This window comes from Eschrichtius robustus, chromosome 7 (genome assembly GCF_028021215.1).
Source record: "Eschrichtius robustus isolate mEscRob2 chromosome 7, mEscRob2.pri, whole genome shotgun sequence".
Taxonomy (NCBI): Eukaryota; Metazoa; Chordata; class Mammalia; order Artiodactyla; family Eschrichtiidae; genus Eschrichtius; species Eschrichtius robustus.
Window position 1 is genome coordinate 3,551,076 of NC_090830.1, and position 23,708 is coordinate 3,574,783.

General features: G+C 39.1%; 1 protein-coding gene across 3 annotated transcripts in view; it reads left to right on the top strand.

The window, feature by feature from the left end:
- ANK3 (ankyrin 3) overlaps positions 1-23,708 on the top strand; it is a 686,366-nt gene that overhangs the window by 493,665 nt on the left and 168,993 nt on the right. For all 3 annotated transcript variants that reach the window (XM_068547493.1, XM_068547494.1, XM_068547492.1), the window contains 2 exons: positions 1,685-1,783; positions 21,544-21,642. In XM_068547493.1, coding sequence (XP_068403594.1) covers positions 1,685-1,783; positions 21,544-21,642 — 198 coding nt within the window. The remainder of the gene's footprint in view (positions 1-1,684; positions 1,784-21,543; positions 21,643-23,708) is intronic.

A 23,708-nucleotide genomic window follows, 5' to 3' on the forward strand; every position in this document is an offset into this window, starting at 1 on the left:
ATAATGAGGTAAAGAGTTGTTCACATGGGAGAACATATAATGACTAAAAGCATTTAACTAGAAAAGCTTATAGAAAATACAAAAGAATGTGTTAAACAACTCTCCATGAGGATGCAACTACACAATAAATTCCCCAGTTTTTTCAATAAATATGTGGGCATGGAAAAAAGAAGGTGGAATAGGGCATCTCTGGAGATTTTAAAAGAGATTTAAGGGACATTTCAACCTAATGCAAGTTGTGGATATTCTAATCTGAACCACTGTACAGAGATAATTGGGGATAATGGGAGAATGTAAACATTGACAGATCTTGGCTTTTTGAAAGAATTATTTTTACTTAGATAAAGTTAATGATATTGTTATTACTTGTTTACAAATATCCTTATCTGTTAGAGATAATTAAGTTGCAGTAACTGGGGGTGAAATAATATGATGCCTAGGATTTTCTTTCTCCTCTTAAACTCCTTCAGGCAGAAAAATATAGCAGGGAGTATAGAAGAAATAATATTGGCAAAAGTTTGACAATTATTGAACCAGAGTGATGAGTACATGAAGCTCATTATGGCTTTCTCTCAAACTTTGTGTCTGTTTGAAAATTTTCATTTTAAAGCGTTTTTTCAAAATCATGAGTTTAAGAGTCATATTTTAATTTGAATCCTGGTTTTGCCAGCTGTTTCTGATCTGTAAAATGGTCATTGTGATTCAGATTGTATGTGACATTGTGAGGATTATGAAAACTAAATGAGATAGTAAAGAGTTTAACGCAGTGCAGCATAATTCACAGGAAATGAATCAATACCTGGTAGCTATTATATTGTATCTGCCATCACATGACAAGAATGTAACCCCTTATGAGCCTCATTCATTTATCGTGTAATTGACTTTTGTGAACTGCAGACCTTAAACCCATATTGTTGCTACACAAGAAGAAGGAGCCAAAATAGAGAATGTTTTCACTATGTGCACATATTTCCTTGACAGTCTGGAAATAATCACAGCACCTGTCAGATGAGTGGAGGAAAGGACTATGGTATCCAGGGGATCTTGATTGGAATGTCAGATTGTCCTGACAATATGTCTATTCCTCAACGGTAGTTTTAAAAAAAAAAAAAAAATCAACATAGTCATTTTTCTGTGAGATTGCTAATAAATGCCTGTGAACACTTTTTAGCCCACTGTGCATGGAAGCCCTGTGACCGTGTAGGGCACTGACAGACTTCCCAGTTTGAGTTCCTCTTGTCTTGACAACTTGTACTCAGACGACCCAGAGCAGGCTCTGAGTAACATGACACTCCTTTCAGTAAGTCTCAGCTGACTAATCAGCCACTTAGTCAACCATTCAGTAGCCAGTATGCATCACACACATTAACAGGAAAACATGTTGACTTAAATGTGCAGGGTGTTAGAACAAAAACTATCACCATCTCATCCACCAATGATGTCAATCAAATGAAATAAACTTGGACCCTACCCCACAGAGTGTGTCCCTTAAAATTCATCCCTTTTTGAGGTCTCCTTCTGAGTAAAATTACCATCAGATAGAGATGTTGGGAAGTATTCTGTTCACAATAGATATTTTTTAAAAAGGTAAGAAAAGTGTGAGGATGTGTTGGGGAAGGTTTAGGAAGCAATGTTTTGGTTAAACTCAAGATAACACTGTACTTTTTTTTCTGTTCTTCCACAGAATGACATCACTCCTTTACACGTTGCATCAAAACGAGGAAACGCCAATATGGTAAAACTATTGCTTGATCGAGGAGCTAAAATTGATGCCAAAACAAGGGTAAGAGTGCAACTTATGTACATGCTTACGCTTATTTTCAGGAAGCAGGAATACTTCTCCTAATACTTTTGTTGCTGGTTCAGCCCTGGCTTTATCTTTATTTCCTTTGTTGTAGTCTCTTAAAAAAATGACTGCTAAGTTGATTCTTCTTAAAATGGGATAAGGATCCATATTTATAAATCTTTAATACACGTTTAAATAGTACCTGGCTTTAATTATAGAAACTAAGACCTAAGTCCAGAGTTTTAGTTGAGTTAAAGTTTTAAGAAGTTAATCACTACTTGATATTGCAGGCAGAGCTGTTGGGCCAGTTTGATATTAAGACTGACAGTTATTCTATTTAAAAACAAATCTGTCCCCCTTTGCACATTGCTGGTGGGAATGTAAAATGGTGCAGCCACTATGGAAAACAGTAAGGAGGTTCCTCAAAAAAGTAAAAATAGAACTAGCATATGATCCAGCAATTCTACTTTGGGGTATATACCCCCAAAGAATTGAAAGCAGTATCTTGAAGCCATATTTGCACAACCAGTTTCATTGAAGCATTATTCACCGTAGCCAAGAGGTGGAAGCAACCCAAATATCCATCGACAGATAAATGGATAAAGAAAATGTGCCGTGTACATACAGTGGAATATCATTCAGCCTTATAAGAAAACCCTGTCATATCCCACAACATGAATGAGTCTTGAGGACATTAAGCTAAGTGACAGAAGCCAGACACAAAAGAACAAATACTGTATGATCCCACTTACAGGAGGTATCAAGAGTAGACAGTCATAGAAACAGAAGTAGAATGGTGGTTGCCTGAGGCTTGGGGGACAGGGAAATGGGGAGTTGTTGTTTAATGGGATAGAGTGTCAATACTGCAAGCTAAAAGTTCTGGAGATGTTACACAACAGTGTGAATACAGTTAACACCACTAAACTGTACACTTAAAAGTGGTTAAGAAAGTAAATTCTACAGTGTGTTTTTTTACCACAATTAAAAAAAAAATTTTTTTAAACACAGATCAGTCTAGCCAGGTGTTTGACATGTTGCTTGTTCTGTGTGATGCACTGTGGGTGGAGGGGAAAGCAGTGAAACTTAGAATCAAGTTGGAATCCCAGATGGTAAGCTTAGCTGGTTGACTTAGGTCGGCGATGTAACCTTCTGCATGTAATTTCTCTATCTGAAAATACAATCAATGGCCACCTTGAAGGGTTCTTGCAGTGATCAAGCTATTGTTTGTAAACTGTGTTGGCGTAAAGTAGACCAGAAATAATCTCACCCATTACTAGTAGAGGCGCACCTCAGAGATATCGCAGGTTCGGTTCTAGACCACTGCAATAAAGCGAATATTGAAAGTATGTGAGTCACAGGAATTTTTTGGTTTCCCAGTATATATAAAAGTTATGTTTATACTATAGTCTATTAAGTGTGCAATAGCATTACCTCTTTTAAAATGTACATACTTTAAATTTAAAAAATACTTTACTGCTTAGAAATGCTAACCATTATCTGAGCCTTTAGCAAGTCATAATCTTTTTGCAATAGTAACATAAAAATCACTGACCAGAGATCACCATAACAAATACAACAATAATGAAAAAGTTTGAAATGTTGTGAGAATTACCAAAATGTGACACAGAGACGCGAAGTGAGCAAAGGCTGTTGGAAAAATGGTGCCGATAGTCTTGCCTGATGCAGGGTTGCCACCAACCTTCAATTTGTAAAAAAAGCAATATCTGCGAAGAGCAATAAAATGAGGCGTGCCTGTATAACTCAGAGCTCCAGTTAACATTAAACTTCTAACCAGGGATTTTCTTTTTCAGCATTTCATGTAAGAGCAAAATGTGGTCTCATAAACGTCCTCTCCTCTAAGGGTTTCGGAGAGTTTTCCCTGTCCTGTAATTGTATCTCCCACAATCCTCTGGTTCCTCTTTCCAAGAATCCTGATCTCCATGTTTCTAAAACCGGCCCAGTAACCTGAACTTGATTCCCGTAGTTCCTGGATTCACTACTTTATTATTCCCTGCATGTATTCCCTCAATCCGTAAATTGAGTGCCCACTGTGGGCCAGACATAGCTGATTAACAGAGCAAGACGACAAGACACTTCCCCTACCCTCGTGAAGCCGATGGGTAGTTTGTCTGCTGTGTGCTCTGACCCAAAGACAGCCCAGCCATGAGTATTTAGCAGGAGACCCGGACTTCTTTTTCTTGGTAACTATTAAACCTGAAAACCATGTATGTAACGTAAAAGAAACAAGGTTCCTGGAGAGGAGGAATGAAGGAAGTTGAAGGTTGACCCCCTGCAAGACTGTCTGACTGGGGAAGTAAATGGAAGAGAGGTCTCATTGCATTGTCTTGGTATTATTTGCTAAGAAACCATCACCAGTATGCTAGAACTGTTGTTTTAAATGGCAGGGGTCTTCCACTGAGTACAGGGTGCTTAAAGTAGTTGTAACAATAAAAGTTAGAGAATCGTTGCTTATGCCACTTGGTTACCAAGAGAGCTAACGGGTCACTTGTGAATTGGGAGAATTTTTGTGAAGAGCAAAGGGGGGTACTGGAGCCAAGGCAAAAAGAGAAGCTTGAAGAGCTATACCTGGATATCCAGCTGGGGTTTAACTGAGTGTGTGGATTAGAAATGACCTTATTTCTCCCTCTTTTGATGCAATCATCAATCACCAGAACAGCAAAATTGCTTGTCAGTCATTTTTGCATCATTTATCAAACACTTACTTACTGTATTTGGTACAGTGGGAGGAGGGCAGGGTATAGGAGACTCAGGTCCCACCTTAAAGGGGCACATGGTGTCACAGGGGAGGGCCAGGTGAAAACATACAAACACTTCTGGATAAAAGCATCAGACATACGGAATACTGGACATAGGCGAATTCAGTATACACTTAGCTTCTATGCCCTTTTGCCTCCCTGTTCTGAAAGGCTGTCTTATTTTAAACAAGATGTAGACTTCTTTTTACCATCCATTCATTTTCAACGTGGCGTTACTTTTCTTCTGTGTTATATGAGTGCCATGTGGATGTGAAGGAGACTTGGAAAACCGAGAACAGAGAAGCCTGTCATTCTTCTATTGTTGTCCTGCAGGGGGTGTGGGGTGTCACTTGGGCACAGACTGAATTCCTGGCAGACCCTATGGAGGAAAGCATAGTACATACCCCAAATATGTCAGCTATTTTGTGTTCTCCCCATCAGAGCTTCCCTTCTCTCTTGCTGAAATGACTGAGTAGTGACTGGGTGTGTGGGTGAAAGGGGGAGAGCCATAAAATGTCAGAAAGCCCTGGGGACAAGCCTCAAAATGGAAAGCAAATTTTTTTATAAATACAAGTTCTAATGACTCAATCCAGTAGCTCTTTAGAAAATAAATATTGTTATCTACCCATCTACTTCCTGCCAGGTACTTCGTACTTTTGTAGCTACCTTGTTGCATCAACAGTCTGACCTGCTGCACACAAGTCCCCTTGGGTTTAGAGACAGGAAAACGAACCTGGGTTTCACCTCAGGGGCCAGCACACTCTAAGGGACCTCGCTGGCTTGCTCTGTTCCCTGTGCACGCCTTACCGACCTAATAAAGGATTCAGTTTAAAAGCAGACTCTTCTTAGTGCCCTTTCAGTCAGCGAAATAATCTTGAATTGTGGTCAGAGTAATTTAAGTAGGATCTGAGCAAGATCTGACCAGCTGGAAAAGCAGGATGAGAGTGAATTTTTTTTTGTTTTACCCTAGTGCCTGACCTCTAGTCTTAAGTGTGACTAGCAAGTGAGATCATGACCTGAGGAAAGTAGATCCTCCTGAGTCTTAGTTTCCATCTCAGTGCAGACAGTGGGTTCTTCCCAGTGATTTCCCAAGCTCTCCCAGCTGCTGGGGCACTGGATGCTGTAACTTTAAGAATAATTAGTTATAGTGAAAGTCAAGATGGTGATATATGTTGGGGCGATGTGACCAAGATGGCGAAGTAGGAGACCCCAGCCCCCATCACCCAGGAAGATCAACAATTAGACAGTGATCCACGATCAAAGAGAGCTCAGGAATCCACTTAAGAAACTCCAGCAACATAGTGGAGCAAAGAACCTGAGACTACTGCACAAAAAGGGAAGGAAGAAGGGCTTCATTTTGCCTGCGTCATCCCGTTGCCCAGGGCAGCACTGCTCAGGGCCAAGAGTGAACCTCCCCAACTAGAAGGAGTTCCCCTCACCAAGAAAGGGAGAGTGGGGTGAGCTGCCAGCTTCCCCAGCCTTTTGGGGCACTGAGCAAAGGACCCACTTGGGTTTCACCCCACCCAGAGACTGGCAAAGCTGAGATGAATAGAGATGGGGAGGAACAAGGAAAAAGAGCAAGGGCTACCAGCATCAGCCACGCAGCAGAAGTGATTGTGGTTCCCTGTGACCTGCTCTGCAGACCCCAGCACCTTTTGCCACCGAAGTAACTGATGGCCAGCACAGCGGCCGCAGACCCCCTGCAGATGTCACTGGTTTTTGCCCCACAGATGCTCACATTCGCAGACACCAGCCACCTGAGTCCCTCCCTGCTCTTTACCTCCCACTGGCCCCCTGGGGCCCAGGATCCCCACCAGCAGCCAGCCCAGGCCTCTGCAGCCACACAGTACAAGACGCCAGCCTAGACCCCTGTGGGTGACCCTCACTTCTGTGCGTGTGCTTGGGGCTGGCCCCTCCAGCTGTGCCCTTGCACACTGCCGGCCTGACCCTCATCACAGGCTTCTACTGCTGTAAGCACACCCGTGGCAAGATCCTGCAGCCACAGAAGGGCAGGCCAACTACCAAGGCCCTCGCAGCTGCTTGTGGACCTGAATTTGGCTCTGACTCTTGTCACTGGCCTCCACCACTCCGCACATGTGCCGCTAACCCCCCAGCTGTGCACCTGCATGCTCCCGACCAGACCCTCATGCCTCCACTGCCAGGCACTCCCCTGGGGAGACCCTGAAGCCACAGGAGTGTACATCAATAGCCAGGACCCCCATGGCTCTTCTGGACCAGACCTGGCCCTATCTCCTGTTACTGGCCTGCACCACCAGGTTCACCTACAATGGGCCCCTCCAACTGTGTACCTGCATGCCTCCAGCCTGACTCCCGATACCAGCCTCCACTGCAGTGCACCCGTGGTGTGATCTTGCAGCCACAGTAATGAATGCTGACATCCAAGGGCCCCCACGGCTGCCAGTGGGCCTGCAGTTAGCCCAGACCCTTGCAGCTGGCCCTTTCCCCCATCTCTATGTGTATGTCTTAAACAAGCACTTGGCACTACATAGGCACCTGCAGTTGGCCCCTGCAACCGAGTCTGTATACACCACCAACTCCAGCCACCACCAGTGCCTGCCCAGATCCCAAGCCACTGGACCTGTGGTGCCACTCAGGTCTCCAACAGCCCTTGCAGTCACTGTGGTCAATGCTGTGGACCCCAGTGGCCTGAGCGGATGAGACATCACCCCCACCGCCCAATCCTGCGTTTACACCCTGCACCAGTAGACCCAAGGTCAGAGCATGCTCCCACCTGCAGGTGAAGGTCTTTCCATACCAAAGTCAACCCATAAAGTCTGGAAGAGGTGACTGCTTCTTTAAATGCACCACATCGGTGCAAGGCTGCAAGGATCATAAAGGATCAGGGTAACATGACACCACCAAAGGAAGACAGTAAGCTTTCAGCAACTGAAAGAAGATATAAGAATTGCCCAGCAAAGGATTCAAAATAACTGTTCTTAAGATGCTCAGAGAGCTACAAGAAAACACAGGTAAACAATTTAACAAAATGAGGGGAAAAATACAAGAACAAAATGAGAAGTTCGATACAGAGATAGAAAACATAAAAAAACAACCAAACAGAAATTTTGGAGCTAAAGATTACAGTGACTGAAATGAAGAATTCAGTAGAGAGCTTCAACAGCAGACTGGACCAAGTAGAAGAAAGAACATCTGAAACTATCCAGTCAGAAGAACAAAAGAAAAAGGAATAAAAAGGAATGAAGAAGGGACTTCCCTGGTGGGCCAGTGGGTAAGACTCCACACTCCCAATGCAGGGAGCCTGGGTTCGATCCCTGTTTGGGGAACTAGACCCTGCATGCCGCAACTAAAGAGTCTGCATGCCACAACTAAAGATCCCACATGCTGCAATGAAGATCCCACATGCCACAACTAAGACCTGGCACAGCCTAAATAAATATTTTTTAAAAAAGGAATGAAAAAAAAAAAAAAAGGAATTAAGAAAACCTACAGGACTTACGGGACACTATTAAGTGAAAACAATCTACCCATCATGAGGGTCCCAGAAGAAGAGAGAGAATCACTGATGACTTAATCAGTAAATTAGATTGATGACACCACCCTCAAATCTGGGGAGTTATTGGGAGTCAGCAGGGGAGGAGACTAGACAAAGAAGGTGGTGCCCCTGAAATATAGGAATTGGAGGATTTTTTTAAATTATTAAAACACCCACTGGTTTTATGGGACAAAAAAAACACTAGAGCTTTACTGATTAACTGATAAAGCTTCAATATAGCATTTAAACTGCATTTCCAAAAGGTATTTTGGAACATTTCAATAAAGGTCAGCAATCCCACTTTTGGGTATATATCCAAAGGAAATGAAATCACTATCTTGAAGAGATATCTGCACTCCCATGTTCATTGCAACATTATTCACAATTGCCAAGACATGGAAACAACCTAAGAATCCATCAGTGACATCAATGGTCAATATATATGGAATGTTACTCAACCTTAAAAATAAAAGGAAATCCTGCCATTTGCAACAACATGGATGGGCCTTGAGAGCGTTATGCTGAGTGAAATAAGTCAGACAGAGAAGGACAGCTACTATGTGATATCACTTAGATGTGGAATCTGAAAACCTTGAACTCATAGAACAGAGAATGGCATGGTTGCCAGGGGCTGAGAGATGGGGGAAATAGGGAAATGTTGGTCAGACGATACAGAATGTCAGTTATAAGATGAATAAGTTCAAGGATCTAAGGTACATCATGGTGACTGAAGTTAACACTACTGTATTGTACCCGTAATGATACTGTATTGTACACTCGAACGTTGCTGTGAGAGCAGAGCTTTCATATTTTCACCATAACAACAACAATATAATTTATGAGGTAATAGTGGTGGCAGATGTGCCAAGATATATACACACGTCAAGGCAAATGCTTCAATCTGGTCTATATGCAGCATCCTAATTTGTTTCTTTATAGAAATGCTTTGCTAAGAATGACTACTTACGGTATCTGCTATTTCTTTCAATTTAACTCTCTCTGCAAAGCTAGCATGTGTATTTGTATCCTTTTTGAAGGAAGATACTTTGCAATGGGTGGTCTCTTGTCATTTTTATTCTCCTTTGCATCAATTCACAGCCAAATCAGAGGCTCAATATGGACCCTATATTAGAACCAGGTTAAGACTTTGTGACAACTTCTGAATTCTCCATCTCCTTTCACTGACTCTTCTCCATCCAATAATAAAGGCAGCTGTGCTTTTATTTAGTGCTTCAGAGAACATTCAGGAGTTCCAGGTAGAGTTCCTAATAATAATAGTCTGATTCCCAGAATGCTGCTCTAACCATTCCTCTTCCAGCTTCCAGCCTTTCTAGCAAGGTGCCACTGCCCACATCCCCATATAACCCCATTACTACAATATTACATCCAAAGCTACACCCTGACATTCAGCAGCACACGTCCATCTTAATATCTCTAGCACTTAGCACACTTCCTGGCACATACTAGATGTTTAATAAGTATTTGCTGAGTGTATAAATAAGACACACTTCTTAATGTTACATTTGCCAAAAGGTCTTACTTTATTTGACTTTATATTGGTCCTGTGATCATGTAATTTTGCTCCCTGAAGTTAATGGCATCCAATGGTTTTATAAGAATAAAGGTATGTGTGCATAGGTAGATAAAGTGTTTTCAGAGTATCTCAAATCTGTCAGTTGTTAAATTCTTACTGTTCTGGGAAGGTGTCAGGAGTCACTTAGATGTCCTGTAGTTTTAGCTTATCTTTTCCCAGAAGTGCAACTGGTTATATTTCTCAGGTTAAATATGAAGGAAAAATACATATTGGAATTGAGTTTTGCTTTTATTGTATTTGCAGAGTGTGATTGCCTTGGTTAAAAATAAATCCTTAAAGAAAATGTTAAATATTTCATAGTCATAAAATAATCTCTGTCAAAGAGAAAATTCTAATACAATACTTGCTGCTTGGAGTTCTAACATAGACACGTTGACAAGAGCATTTGAAATAATGCAGAAGACTCTGGGTTTCTACATTAGTCAAGACTAATTTGAAAATATTTCTTTATGTCATTCAAAAATATATTCATTTTTTATTTTTATATCATAAATATTAAAAGTTAATTGAAAGTATTTATTTGGATTCACAGAAGGACAAGGGCATCCTCCCCAAATTTTGCTGTAAAACTTAAATTGCTCTAAGAAAAATAAAGTCTTAATTAAAAAAAAAAAGAACGAACAAGTAACCATGAAATTCTCTTAGCTTCCAAACATGAAAATCTCTTTGAAGGAAAGAATGCTTTTGAGAGTTGCAAAGAGTTCTGAGAACATGACAGAAGCATCTTTTTTCTTCTCTTTCTCTCTTTCCTAATGATTTTACACCATGTTGGAACCCTCATTTGCCTTACCAAATTAGAGACCTGAAAGAATTGGGTAACTTTCGTGTGCCACTGAAGCCTGGCTCTCTTGAAGGATCTACAAAGCAGCCTCAGGACAGTTATTATTTTAGTTAACTGCTGTATGGTTCCAAGTGCTGGCGCTCAGAAAGTAATCTACTATTTCTCCTGTTTTCCCTGGGTGTATGTTGGTAATGTTCACATCCTATTTCTTTTAAATAACTCTATATCTATTAGGCACACAAGCACTCTACAGTTATCAACTATAAACGTCTTCCAATTACCCTCCTTCCTTAAAGGACAGATACAATAAATGTCATTACTGGTTTTTTTTAAATTGGGAATCTTAATTTGAATTTTTTTTTCCCCATGTAACATCTTCTAAGAACTGTATAAAAAGCAACTTTACATATTTAAAATTATATTTTATAATCAGTTATTCAGTTTCTGTTTACTGAAAATTCAAGAATTCTCTCATCTATATAGAAGGAATATTCCTAAAGTAGTGTATGATCAAAACAAACACAAACTCTGATGGTATAGTGTGTAGAAGCCACATATTCATGTTTTTTCTCAAATGTAAAGTTCTGGCTTTAAATAATGATAGAGTAGTTTGTACTGAACTGAGCCTCCTGCTGATAAAAATCATGAACTCTGGAAAAATATTTATTGTTTGTTTTTTTTTTTTAATTTTTGGCTGCATTGTGTCTTTGTTGCTGCGTGTGGGCTTTCTCTAGTTGTGGCGAGCGAGGGCTACTCTTCGTTGCGGTGCGCGGGCTTCTCATTGCGGTGGCTTCTCTTGCTGTGGAGCATGGGCTCTAGGCGTGCGGGCTTCAGTAGTTGTGGCGTGTGGGCTCAGTAGGTGTGGCTCATGGGCTCTAGAGCGCAGGCTCAGTAGTTGTGCCGCATGGGCTTAGTTGCTCCGCAGCATGTGGGATCTTCCTGGATCAGGGATCGAACCCGCGTCCCCTGCATTGGCAGGCAGGTTCTTTTTTTTTTTTATATAACATCTTTATTGGAGTATAATTGCTTTACAATGATGTGTTAGTTTCTGCTTTATAGCAAAGTGAATCAGTTATACATATACATATACCCCCCCCATATCTCCTCCCTCTTGCGTCTCCCTCCCACACTCCCTATCCCACCCCTCTAGGTGGTCACAGAGCACTGAGCTGATCTCCCTGTGCTGTGCAGCTGCTTCCCACTAGCTATCTATTTTACATTTGGTAGTGTATATATGTCCATGCCACTCTCTCACTTCATCCCAGCTTACCCTTCCCCCTCACCGTGTCCTCAAGTCCATTCTCTAGTAGGTCTGCGTCTTTATTCCCATCCTGCCCCTAGGTTCTTCATAACCTTTTTTTCTTTTTTTTTAGATTCCATATATATGTGTTAGCATACAGTATTTGTTTTTCTCTTTCTGACTTACTTCACTCTGTGTGACAGACTCTAGGTCCATCCACCTCACTACAAATAACTCAATTTCATTTCTTTTTATGGCTGAGTAATATTCCATTGTATATATGTGCCACATCTTCTTTATCCATTCATCCGTCGATGGACACTTAGGTTGCTTCCATGTCCTGGCTATTGTAAATAGAGCTGCAGTGACCATTGTGGTACATGACTCTTTCTGAATTATGGTTTTCTCAGGGTATAGGCCCAGTAGTGGGATTGCTGGGTCGTATGGTAGTTCTATTTGTAGTTTTTTAAGGAACCTCCATACTGTTCTCCATAGTGGCTGTATCAATTAACATTCCCACCAACAGTGCAAGAGGGTTCCCTTTTCTCCACACCCTCTCCAGCATTTATTGTTTGTAGATTTTTTTGATGGTGGCCATTCTGACTTGTGTGAGGTGATACCTCATTGTAGTTTTGATTTGCATTTCTCTAATGATTAATGATGTTGAGCATTCTTTCATGTGTTTGTTGGCAATCTGTATATCTTCTTTGGAGAAATGTCTATTTAGGTCTTCTGCCCATTTTTGGAATGGGTCATTTGTTTTTTTTGATATTGAGCTGCATGAGCTGCTTATAAATTTTGGAGATTAATCCTTTGTCAGTTGCTTCATTTGCAAATATTTTCTCCCATTCTGAGGGTTGTCTTTTTGTCTTGTTTATGGTTTCCTTTGCTGTACAAAAGCTTTTAAGTGTCATTAAGTCCCATTTGTTTATTTTTGTTTCTATTTCCATTTCTCTAGGAGGTGGGTCAAAAAGGATCTTGCTGTGATTTATGTCACAGAGTGTTCTGCCTATGTTTTATAGTGTCTGGCCCTACATTTAGGTCTTTAATCCATTTTGAGTTTATTTTTGTGTATGGTGTTAGGGAGTGTTCTAATTTCATTCTTTTACATGTAGCTGTCCAGTTTTCCCAGCACCACTTATTGAAGAGGCTGTCTTTTCTCCATTGTATATTCTTGCCTCCTTTATCAAAAATAAGGTGACCATATGTGTATGGGTTTATCTCTGGGCTTTCTGTCCTGTTGCATTGATCTATATTTCTGTTTTTGTGCCAGTACCATACTATCTTGATTACTGTACCTTTGTAGTATCGTCTGAAGTCTGGGAGCCTGGTTCCTCCAGCTTTGTTTTTCTTTCTCAAGATTGCTTTGGCTACTCGGGGTCTTTTGTGTTTCCATACAAATTGTGAAATTTTTTGTTCTAGTTCTGTGAAAAATGCCATTGGTAGTTTGACAGGTATTGCATTGAATCTGTAGATTGACAGGCAGATTCTTAACCACTGTGCCACCAGGGAAGTCCCTGGAAAAATATTTTTAAGAAACATGTTTGGAGACATTGAAAAGCATCGACAGCAGGAATAAATTGGAGTGAATTCAACTTTTGAAAGAACTAAATAACACAGGAGAAGATCTATATTTACATGGCAGCTCTAGTCAGTACAGCGTACTATGACAGCTCATGCAGAAAGTCAGTTTCATTGTCTTGAGGACAGAGGATCAAGTTTGGGGCTATAAGAGTGGCTGGACATTTAGGGGGGAAATCCCTGAAAGAAGGAAACCACAAAGGAGGGAAATCAACATACAACTCTCCACAATCCTTGGCTGACCCCTGAACTATGCATGTGCAGGGTAAAACTCCAAGGTGGTCAGAGGAAAATAACAGCTAAAAGACTGAAACCTGCGAAGAAACTTCAGCAGCTACCTGGTACACAGGAGACAGAATTACCACATCAGAGAGGCTTGGTAAACATCTTTGGCCCAGGACTAAAGGAATCACTCTGGGAATAAGGACAAAACTGAAACAGACCTATTGTTGAAAGCCTAAAAGCAAGTCCGCACAAGTTCCAGAGTTGCTATAACATACAATTCACAATACCCAGTATATAATTTAAAAATTATTATACATTAAACATGTTAAATAATCTGAAGGAAAAGACAGATATAATGGGTAAAGAAAAGAAGAATTTCGGGAGAAATAAGGAAACCTTTAAAAAATTTTAAGAAGAACCAGATAGAAATCCTACAATAGAAAAACACAATATCTGAATTTTTTTTAAATCATTGGATGGGATAAACAGCTGATTGAGTATAAAGAAAGAAACAATTGGTGAATTTGAAGATAAGTCATAAAAATCATCCAAACTGAAGAACAGAAAGCAAAAAGATTAAAAATCAAATTAACACCATATCAACAATCTGTGGAATAATAGCAAGCCAACTAAATACATACAATGGAGTCTAAGAGGCAGAGGAGAAAGAGAATGGGGTAGGAAAATATATATATATATATATATATATTTCCAAATTAAATCATAAACTGCAAACCCAGGAAACTTAGCACACCAAGGAGGATGAATACAAAGAAAACCACACAGAGGCACATCATACTGAAACTGGTGGATGTCAAAAATAGAAAAATTTTTAAGCAGCCAGAGGAAAAGATGCATTATAAATGGAAAAACAATGATGAAGATGTTATCTGACTTCTTGTCAGAAACACTGGGGTCAGAAGACAATGAAGTATCTTTAAGGTGCTGAATTAAAAATATCTGTTAACCTAGAATTTATATCCAGAACAAGTATATTTCCATAATAAAAGTAAAATAAAGACAGTTTCAGGTAAACAAAAGCTGAGATAACTTGTTACCATCAAACCCATACTAAAAGAAATACTGAAGGAAGTTCTTCATTCTGAAGGGAAATGATACTAGGTGGAAATGTGGATCTAAATAAAGTAGAGATGAGTAAGAAGTCATAAACAGATAAAAATTATTTTTATTTTCTTAAATTTTTAAAAAGTTGATTAAGTAATAGCTGTTATGAGGTTTATAATCCATGTAAAAGTTAAATATATATTTATAGCACAAAAGATGAAACTACTAATGTAAATGGAATTATTGCAGAATGCTCATGCATGAGAATAATATTGGTTCAATACATAATATATAAATACTGTAACTATATAATTAATAATATTATTTCGACTGTGATAAGTTAAGGATACATATTTTAATCTCTAGAACCACCACTAGAGAAAAAAAGGAAAGAAAAGAAAAAAGAGTTTAGTTAAAAAGCCAAAGGAAGAGATAGTCAATGATATATATGATGAATCAATCACTAGAATACTAAATAATACTCAGTTAACCCAAAAGAAGATAAGAAAGAAGGATCAAAAAACACAAAGAGCAGACTGGAGAAATACACAACAAATAGTATATGGGTGTGTTCTAGGCTCAGAGAGAAAGCTCTAGTTTTCTAAGGAGAAAGAACAGAAGGATTTTACCTTATTTTAGTTTAATTCAAAACATGCAGAATGTATGGCATGAAAGCAAGGAAGAGCATTAGAAAGAGATTTTTTTCTCTCCTATGTATAAATGGCAGAAATGAATTCTTGATCTTGAAAGGAGATTGCTTGGTAGAGTAGAAGAAATCCAGTCCCTCTGACGGAGGCAACCCTGAGTGTAAGTTCTAATGCGAACCATTAACTTGCCTGTGACCTTGGGTAGTTAACATTAATCCTGTGGAGCAGCCTTCTCATCTATAAATGGAACTTCTGATGCCTTTCTCATGAGTTGTTATAAAAATTCAGTAAGATCACAAATATAAAGTGCCTGTGACAGCAGAGGGGTTTCAAAAATGTTATCTCACTTTCTCTCAGGCCAAATCTACAATTACCGAACATACACAAAATGGGGACACAGTCAGAATTCTTAGAGAAAACTACAGATATGAGAATAGCTTTGCTATTGAACTGTAATTGGTGCCTTTTAATTGATCTCTGGCTATCATTATAACTCTCCTCTTATGAGCACTACCTGCCTTCTCTTTCATTGTTTTCAATCTTCCGTTAAATATCACATCCTGTTTTATATCCATGACATAGAAAAAAGTATATATCCACAGAGTTCTCTCTGCTTGATTTCCTTTTCCTTCTATTGAGTATGTTTTTTGCTTAAAAGGAAGAATAGAAAGGAACCTAGAGGATAGTAATCAAAATAAACTATGTTTCTTTCTGAAAGTATTTCCCAAGTCATGAATTTGTGTCATTTCAGCATTGGCTTTGAGCAAATTCAACCTGTTAAGGACATATTCTGGGTTCATTATTCCTAAGTGTGATGGTTTAATGTCCCGCTCCATGCTTTTCAGAAAAACCAGGCTCAGAAGAAAATCTTTTTGACCTTCAAGTGTGCAGGATTTTGCTCTTTGTGCAGAAGAGCCTTTTGTCCAGCCAATAAAGTGCAGTTCCCCACCTCACTAATAAGATTACTGTCACTGAAATGAAATATGAGATCTAGACTCACCAGTTTGTGTTGCTTCAGAATTCTGCCCAAGGGAATACTTGTTCATTATGTTAGCGCTTTAGAAATCAGGGGAATTGGAAAAAAAAAAAAATCACTAACCCCATGCAGTTTCATTTCCTTCCCATAATGTTACTATGGCAACTCCACATCCTCTCTCCTTCTCTCCTGTCCAACTGCATATGCTGCCTTTCTTGAGGCAGCCTCCCTTGAGCCTCAAGAATTGCCTTTGTCAAGCAGTTTTCAACTGGAGGTCAAAACTATATACTGTCCTATATGGTTGAAGAACTGTGTTTTAGTCTAGGACCCATTCAAAGTGACACTGTACATTAATTGTAAATTTCCAGGGATTGGGAGCAGCTAAGAATCCTTATTTTGTACTGGGAAAAGCATTCCTCTAATTTTAAGGAAAGGAGTTCTCTGCTATGTAAACCAGTTCACTACTGTGTTGCAAAACACAATATCCACAATAGCTTTTTTAAGCTTACAATGTTCTGAATTACAAAGAGGAAAAAATCTTAGAGCAAGTATTCTCATATTTCTCTTACTTTCGTATTCTTTTTTTATTGAAGTATAGTTGATTTCAGTGTTGTGTTAATTTCTGCTCTACAGCCAAGTGATTCAGTTATATATAATATATATATTCTATATATATATATATATTCTTTGTCACATTCTTTTCCATTATGGTTTATCACAGGATATTGAATATTGTTCCCTGTGCTATACAGTAGGACTTTGTTGTTTATTCATTCTATATATAATAGTTTGCAGCTGCTAATCTCAAACTCCCACTCCATCCTTCCCCCACCCCTCCTCCCCCTGGGCAACCACAAGTCTGTTCTCTATGTCTGTGAGTCTCTTTCTATCTCGTAGATAAGTTCCTTTGTATTGTATTTTAGATTCCACATATAAGTGATATCATATGGTATTTGTCTTTCTCTTTCTGACTTAACTTCACTTAGAATGATAGTCTCTAGTTCCATGCATGTTGCTGCAAATGGCATTATGTCGTTCTTTTTTTATGGTCTTACTTTCTTATTCTTAATGCTAAGAGGACTGAGTCGTATTCTTCAGTGTAATTCCAATTTATAAGTCACTTCTCTATTGAAAATTTTATTTTTCTGGGACAGTAAGATATTATAATAGCACTTCTGACACACAAAATCAGTCTAGTCTTAAACATAAAGGATAAGAAGGAAAGGAATTATTAAGCAACTAACTAGAAAACGTTTTTAAAAGACTAGCCCAAAAACCCATTCATTCACCCACTCATTCATTCATTCACTCAGTCATTTTTAGTAAGCAACTTTCACCAACATGACACTGAGTTACCGTCTCTGTGAGATTCAAGTATCCCTTTTAAGCTAGTAACTTTGTCGTCAGAAACAGACTCATTGGAATGATAATTCAAGCTCACAAAGACTAAAATACCAAGTAAAAAGTCCTAGGTTCCCCCAAAGAGGTTCAGATAAAATATGAGGGGAATCCTGATGGTGGAATGGTTATGTCTAGCTTTGGGAAAGTCTTCAAAGAAAAACTGTACTTTAAACGATAAGGATTTGGATCTTGGCGAAAGTAGAAAGGGAACGTCAAGGTACATGAAGTAGTGTGTGCAGAGCAGAGAAACTAGAACATGAGAGGCTTTCTCCAGGAACTGCGAAGAGTTTAATTGAGGTAGAACAGAAGGGAATTAGGGGAGAGTCAAGTGTCGCAGCAACTGACTGGACGGCTTTGAATGCTAACCTGAGGAATTTAGACTTGGCGGAGGAATGAATGACAGTTATGAAAGATCTTTTTGAACACAGGGGTATCATGATCAGAACAGTCCATCAGGAACATGAATGATAAGCCACACCTATTTCAAAGCCAGAGAAATTAGTTCAAAATTTAAATGTTTACTTCCCCCCACACACACACAAAATTGGTATTAAGTGATGTCAATGCCTGCTTTTTTTTTTTTTTTAACTGAACTGTGAATCACTACGTGGCAGATCCTTTTCCAGCTCCCCGTGGTTTAGCTGGTCGTGTCGGTCTTCGTGACTGTAGAGACTGTGGTGCTAATTAAAGATCTTACATTAACTCTAGGCACTAGTTTTCCACTGACCTGTGACTGTCCCGGCAGCCAGGCCGGCACTGTCTGTGAAGCCAGACAGTCGTGACATCTTGTACAGCTTCCTGCTGAAAGCGCTCTCTCCTGCCAGGCTTCTGGCTATTTGAAGAGCCACGCACCTTTGAAAAGTTTCAAAGCAAATTTGCAGAAGATCCAGAGGAGTCAGCCATTTGCAATCAATGTTTAAAATACTGCAAGTAAAACTACAATTTTTTTTTTTATTTTAAAGAATGTTTCGATTTATTATTTTAAACCTGAACCTGCATAAAATGATGGCTAGTTGCATTTAGCTCAAAGCATCCCCATGACATGAACTGGAGACAAGCCCAGGTCTGGACCTTTGCTCCTCACCATTGGGTCCAGAGGCCACAGCAATCAGCCACGGAACTTAATTTGCATCCACTGAGGCTGTGACAGTGACGCAGAGGGTTTTCTCAGGGTGATGGTGGGAAGGGGGGTGGTGATCATTTATGATGGGACTACAATTGAAAGAGCTATGCTTCAGGGAGTTCTTTGCAGTTGAGCAAGGATGATGAGGACTTTATCATTGAAATGAGGTGATAAAAGGAGCAGTGGCTAGAATGCAAAGCCCTTCACAGCTCTGACACTGCAGAAAAAAGTCACCTTTCCTGGCTGAGTCTCCAGATTCTATAAGTTTTTAATAAATAAACACCAGAGATCAGAGGTAGCAGCTGCAGAACGTAGATAAAAGAAGGCGCTGAGTGGCTGAAAGTTTGAGCAGAGGGGCTTTGTCTTAATAACTCCTCCCAAGGTATGCCTTATTTGTCCTGCAGTCAGCACTGGCCTCATTCTGAATTCAGCCCATGCAGCCTTGGATGAGTCATTTAACCTCTTTGAACCTCAGAGTCTTCATGTGCAAAAATAAGATCGTACCTTCCGTATAAGGGTAGTTGTGAGAATACAATGATCGAATGTTTTGGATTTGCTTCAAAACAATATAAGAAAGGAGAAGAGGTCAAGATATAGATGAATCAAGGTGGATCCTAAGGTGACATTTATTGATGCTGTCGACCAGGTACCTAGACGCTCATTACACTATACAGTCTACTTTAGTCTGAAATATGTTTGAAGTTTTTCATAACTAAAACTTTTTTAAAAAGATGAAGTCAGCAAAAATATATGTCTGTAAGGAGCAATGTACTTCAAAGGATTAAGGGGTTGAGATAGATTTTACTCTTAGATAGCCAAACACTTTGTTATTCAGTATGTAGGATTTTGCTTGGGGGAAGATCATTTTCAAAGATAAATGAGTTTTCAAAGATAAATAATTTTATGTCTCTGACCGTAGTTTGAAAATGCCTGTACATATTGTCACCCCTTATATCATAGAGTCTACTTATGAGAAAATGAGAGAATTAAAGTTGACCTTTTAGTTCATAAAAGGCAATCACATTCAGAGAATGTGAAGTTTTTTGTGTGTTGCAAGGTAGATGTGATTATTGCATTATTTCTCCTTCAGATATTTTCAGGTTTTACATTACTGGGAAGACGTTTGGCCTTCAGGGTATACTTTTAATTTATTCTCAGATTTTATTTTATTCTATTTTATTAAGAAAATGCTGTTTCCAACTTGAAAGACAGTTATATTGCTTAACTTTGCTTTAGAAGAGCAAATGTTTTAAATCAGCATAAAAGGTAGAATATTTAAACATGCTCAAAATATACAAACCAGCTCATGTCATATTTGCTATTCAAATCTCATTTTTCAAGGAATTTTAATTCTACTGAGATTTAGCTAGTAGTTTAGAAATAGGATTGTACCTTATTGATTATATATTAGGATAATTAGGCTTACTTTCAAGATCTGCTCACACAATCTAGAAAGTGATTTGAATACATTAAATCAACTTTTGATGTATTTTAAAATGTGACTATCCTTAGGGTAGGTATTAAGTGTCAACAGCAGGAATCTTCAAGTTGGGGAACACATAAGCCAGGGTGTGTGAAAACTTCTCCATATGATTTGGAACCACTTAGATAGTTTTAAGTGAATAGATTTCCACTTCCTCATCTCCCTGTTAATTCTCCTATCCCACCTATGTTTTAATACAATAGCCCGTCTCGCTAGCTAGTCCGAAGGAAAGGCCTGACTCTAACCCTAAGCCACAAGGCCCCAGGGTGCAAAACCTCTGAGGGGAAGGGGAGATGGAGAGGGGGAAAAGGGAAGAGTTGAAAATACTGGTGTCCTATTAAGAACTCAGGAGTCTGGTGATTAGATAAGCAATTCTCTGCATATCAAATGCTTAGAAATCCTATTGCAGCCAACAAAAAGGAAGGACCTAATGGTCCTTATGTCTTATGATGGGTCATTGGAAGAAATCTTTGATGAAAGTTTATTAAGTGATTTTTGGCATGTAATTCAGGAGTTTAGAGAATTAGCGGCACTACCAAAACAGAAGTCCAACTACTTATTTATGCAGACAAGATGTCTTAGCACTAGCATTTATAAAAACAAAAATTAGGGAAGTATTGATGCTGAACCCTGTCTCATCTTAGCAATAAATAATACTCATTAGCAGATCCATGAACTAGTTGTGAAAAAGATACATCTCATTCAGAGAGGAATTTTTAATAAATTGTTACTCTTGCTTAATAATCATAAAATATGTAATGTATTTTTGCTGTTTTGATCCATTGTGTTTGAATAATTATAATGCCAATCAGGAGATTTATTTTTGATACTTAAATAAAGCCTTATGTTCTCAGGAAATCTTTAAACCTTTTTAAAAAGTAAATTTATGTATTTTTGCAGCAGGGAAATATGATACCGTAATCAATAAAAAACACTCAAGCATAAAATTATATTACATGAAGATAAAATTATATGGGGGAAGTGGAATGGAAATAGACATGCAGGAGCAAAAAGGACCAATGTAAAATTTCTGTTACCAATTCCTATTTTAAAGATTTGTGTATTTTTTAAAATGGTGGCTATCAAATTACTTATAGTGTTTAGATTCCATTGGATAGTCGAAAGAGTAGTGGAACAGTTATATTTTTAAATGTCAGTTTTGTGTGGAATCACACACTTGGCAACTACTTAAACTTATGAAAAATTCTGCCCTCTAGTTGAAAGTATAAAATTGTTTTATGAGATACATGCGTAAATGTTTGAAGCTCGCTGGTCCACAGCACGTTGGATGCCGCGCCGAATCTTGACCGAATGCACTCATTTATAGAATTTCCCGTCAACTGTAATTGAAGATGTTGCCTTGTTTGGTAGGATGGGCTGACGCCACTGCACTGTGGAGCGAGGAGTGGCCATGAGCAGGTGGTGGAGATGCTGCTTGATAGAGCTGCCCCCATTCTCTCAAAAACCAAGGTAATTTCTCCCCAGGTGTTCGGTCATCACACTGTATTTAGCTTTGAATCCCCTGACCGGTTATTTCACCCAGCCTTTCAATCACATAGAAAATGCCGTAGTTTGAATTTAGCAATTAGCGTGGCTCTGTGCACCCAATCTTTGGTGACCCTCAAGATTAAGTTTGGGTTTATGAGGCCTTCAGATGCATGCCCTCTATCACCAGGTCATTTGCGTGTGTGTTGCTTTTGTTTTTATTCTGTTTTGTTTCAGGAACACTTACTGCTTGCTTTTATTCTATGAAATTTTCATAGCTCAGGAATGATTGCTTGTGAGGGAAAAAAAGACTGCAAGATCTACAGTCTAAAGTCTGGGTGCTGGTGCACTTACTCCAGCCCCTCAGTTTATTTCTGGAGAGTTCACAGACTATTAAAAAGGCCAAGATATCATTTAACTGAAAAAGACTGGAAACTTTGGAAAGACTATACCTTGCTTGGGCCTTTGGAAAAGTTGACATATCTGAAGGGAATACATGGTGATGGCCTGAAAAGAAATAATGTTTTACTAAGTGTCTTCTGGATTTTTAAATGGTAAAACCATTTGACAGTATTTGAAAGAGAGAATATTTGTAAATAAATTTTGGGACATATAAAAACTACCTCAGAGTCATTACTGTTTTTATAAATCAAACCAGTGATTTTTTTGAAGCTATGTTAAGCTTTATAAAGAGGCCTAATTTCTAAACATTAACAAAAAAAAACCCCAAAGGAACATATTACTCCTGTTTGTACTCTGGTCGGTGTTTACTCAACAACTCTAGTGAAGATGGACAGGGTCAAGTTGGTCTGAACAATTCCATCACTCATTTGAAATGCAGGGTTTAGATTGGTGAGCTGCTGGAGATATTATCCAACAGAATTAAGCAGCCACTATTTTTCATTGCACCTGATGACATCTTGGACTTTTGAGTGCTTCTCATCTGAACCATTCTATTTGTTGTTTTTCCTTTCACATAGTCTGTATCTATCTTCTCTCCATCCCACTGCTATCTTTGAGCTACATCATCTTCCTGAACCATCGTAATCACTTACTCGCTGGTCCCCCACTTCCTCACCTGCTCCTTTCCAATCCAGTTCCCATTTTGCAGTCAGAGTGGCCATATAAACTGTCAACCAAATCATGTCCACCTCCTGCCTAAAAAGCCTCCAAGTAATTCCCGTCGTTCTCTTTAAAATTAATTTTTATTTTATCAGAGCAGTACAGGCACAATTAAAAAGCAAATCATTGTCTCGTCATTCTTCTCCTAGTGTTCATCTCAGTCTCTGTTTGGCTTTTTTTCCTGAGAAATCTCCTTGACTTTTTTCTTTGATGCTTTTAATATGCAAGAACATTTTCTTGTCCTCTGAGAGCTTCTTTTCTTAAAGCATCCAGTTCTTGTTTTATGGATGCTATACATTCTGCTGCGTTTTGGAGAACATTCAAGGTGACATTTCTTTAAAATTCTTTCTGCCTCTCATCTGTCCCTAACTCCTCAGATTTCCTTTTTTCTCTTTGTTGGCTTTGGCTCTCTTTTTCATGATGGGGGTTGCCCACGAATGTCTGTACCTGACCGTGTCAAGCACTCACCTTTGAGTGGAAGCTCCGTGAGAGTGTGGGCAGGGCTTCTCTCAGGTGTATCAGGTGGTGGTGGGTTGGAGGGGTCCCTAACGTCAGGATAAATTGCCCTTTTCTCTGGAAGGTTCGGTTTTTTTGAGGGATGAGTCCTCTAACCTTTTGCCGAATACATTGAGTAAGAAAAAGGAAAAGGAGCTGTCATTCTCCTGGTCCTCTATGCATACCTTAATCATAACAATGATAACAACATTTACATAGTTGTTGTTACATTTACTACATACCAGGCTCTAAGCACTTTACATATATTAACCCAGTTACTCCCCACAACAACTCGATGAGGTACTGGTTCTACTATTATGCCCTTTTTATAGATGAGGAAACTGAGACCCAAAGAGAGAAAGTAACTTTTTCGAGATGTCTCAGCTAGTGGTAGACCAAGGATTTGAACCCAGGCAGTCTCACTCTAGAGATCA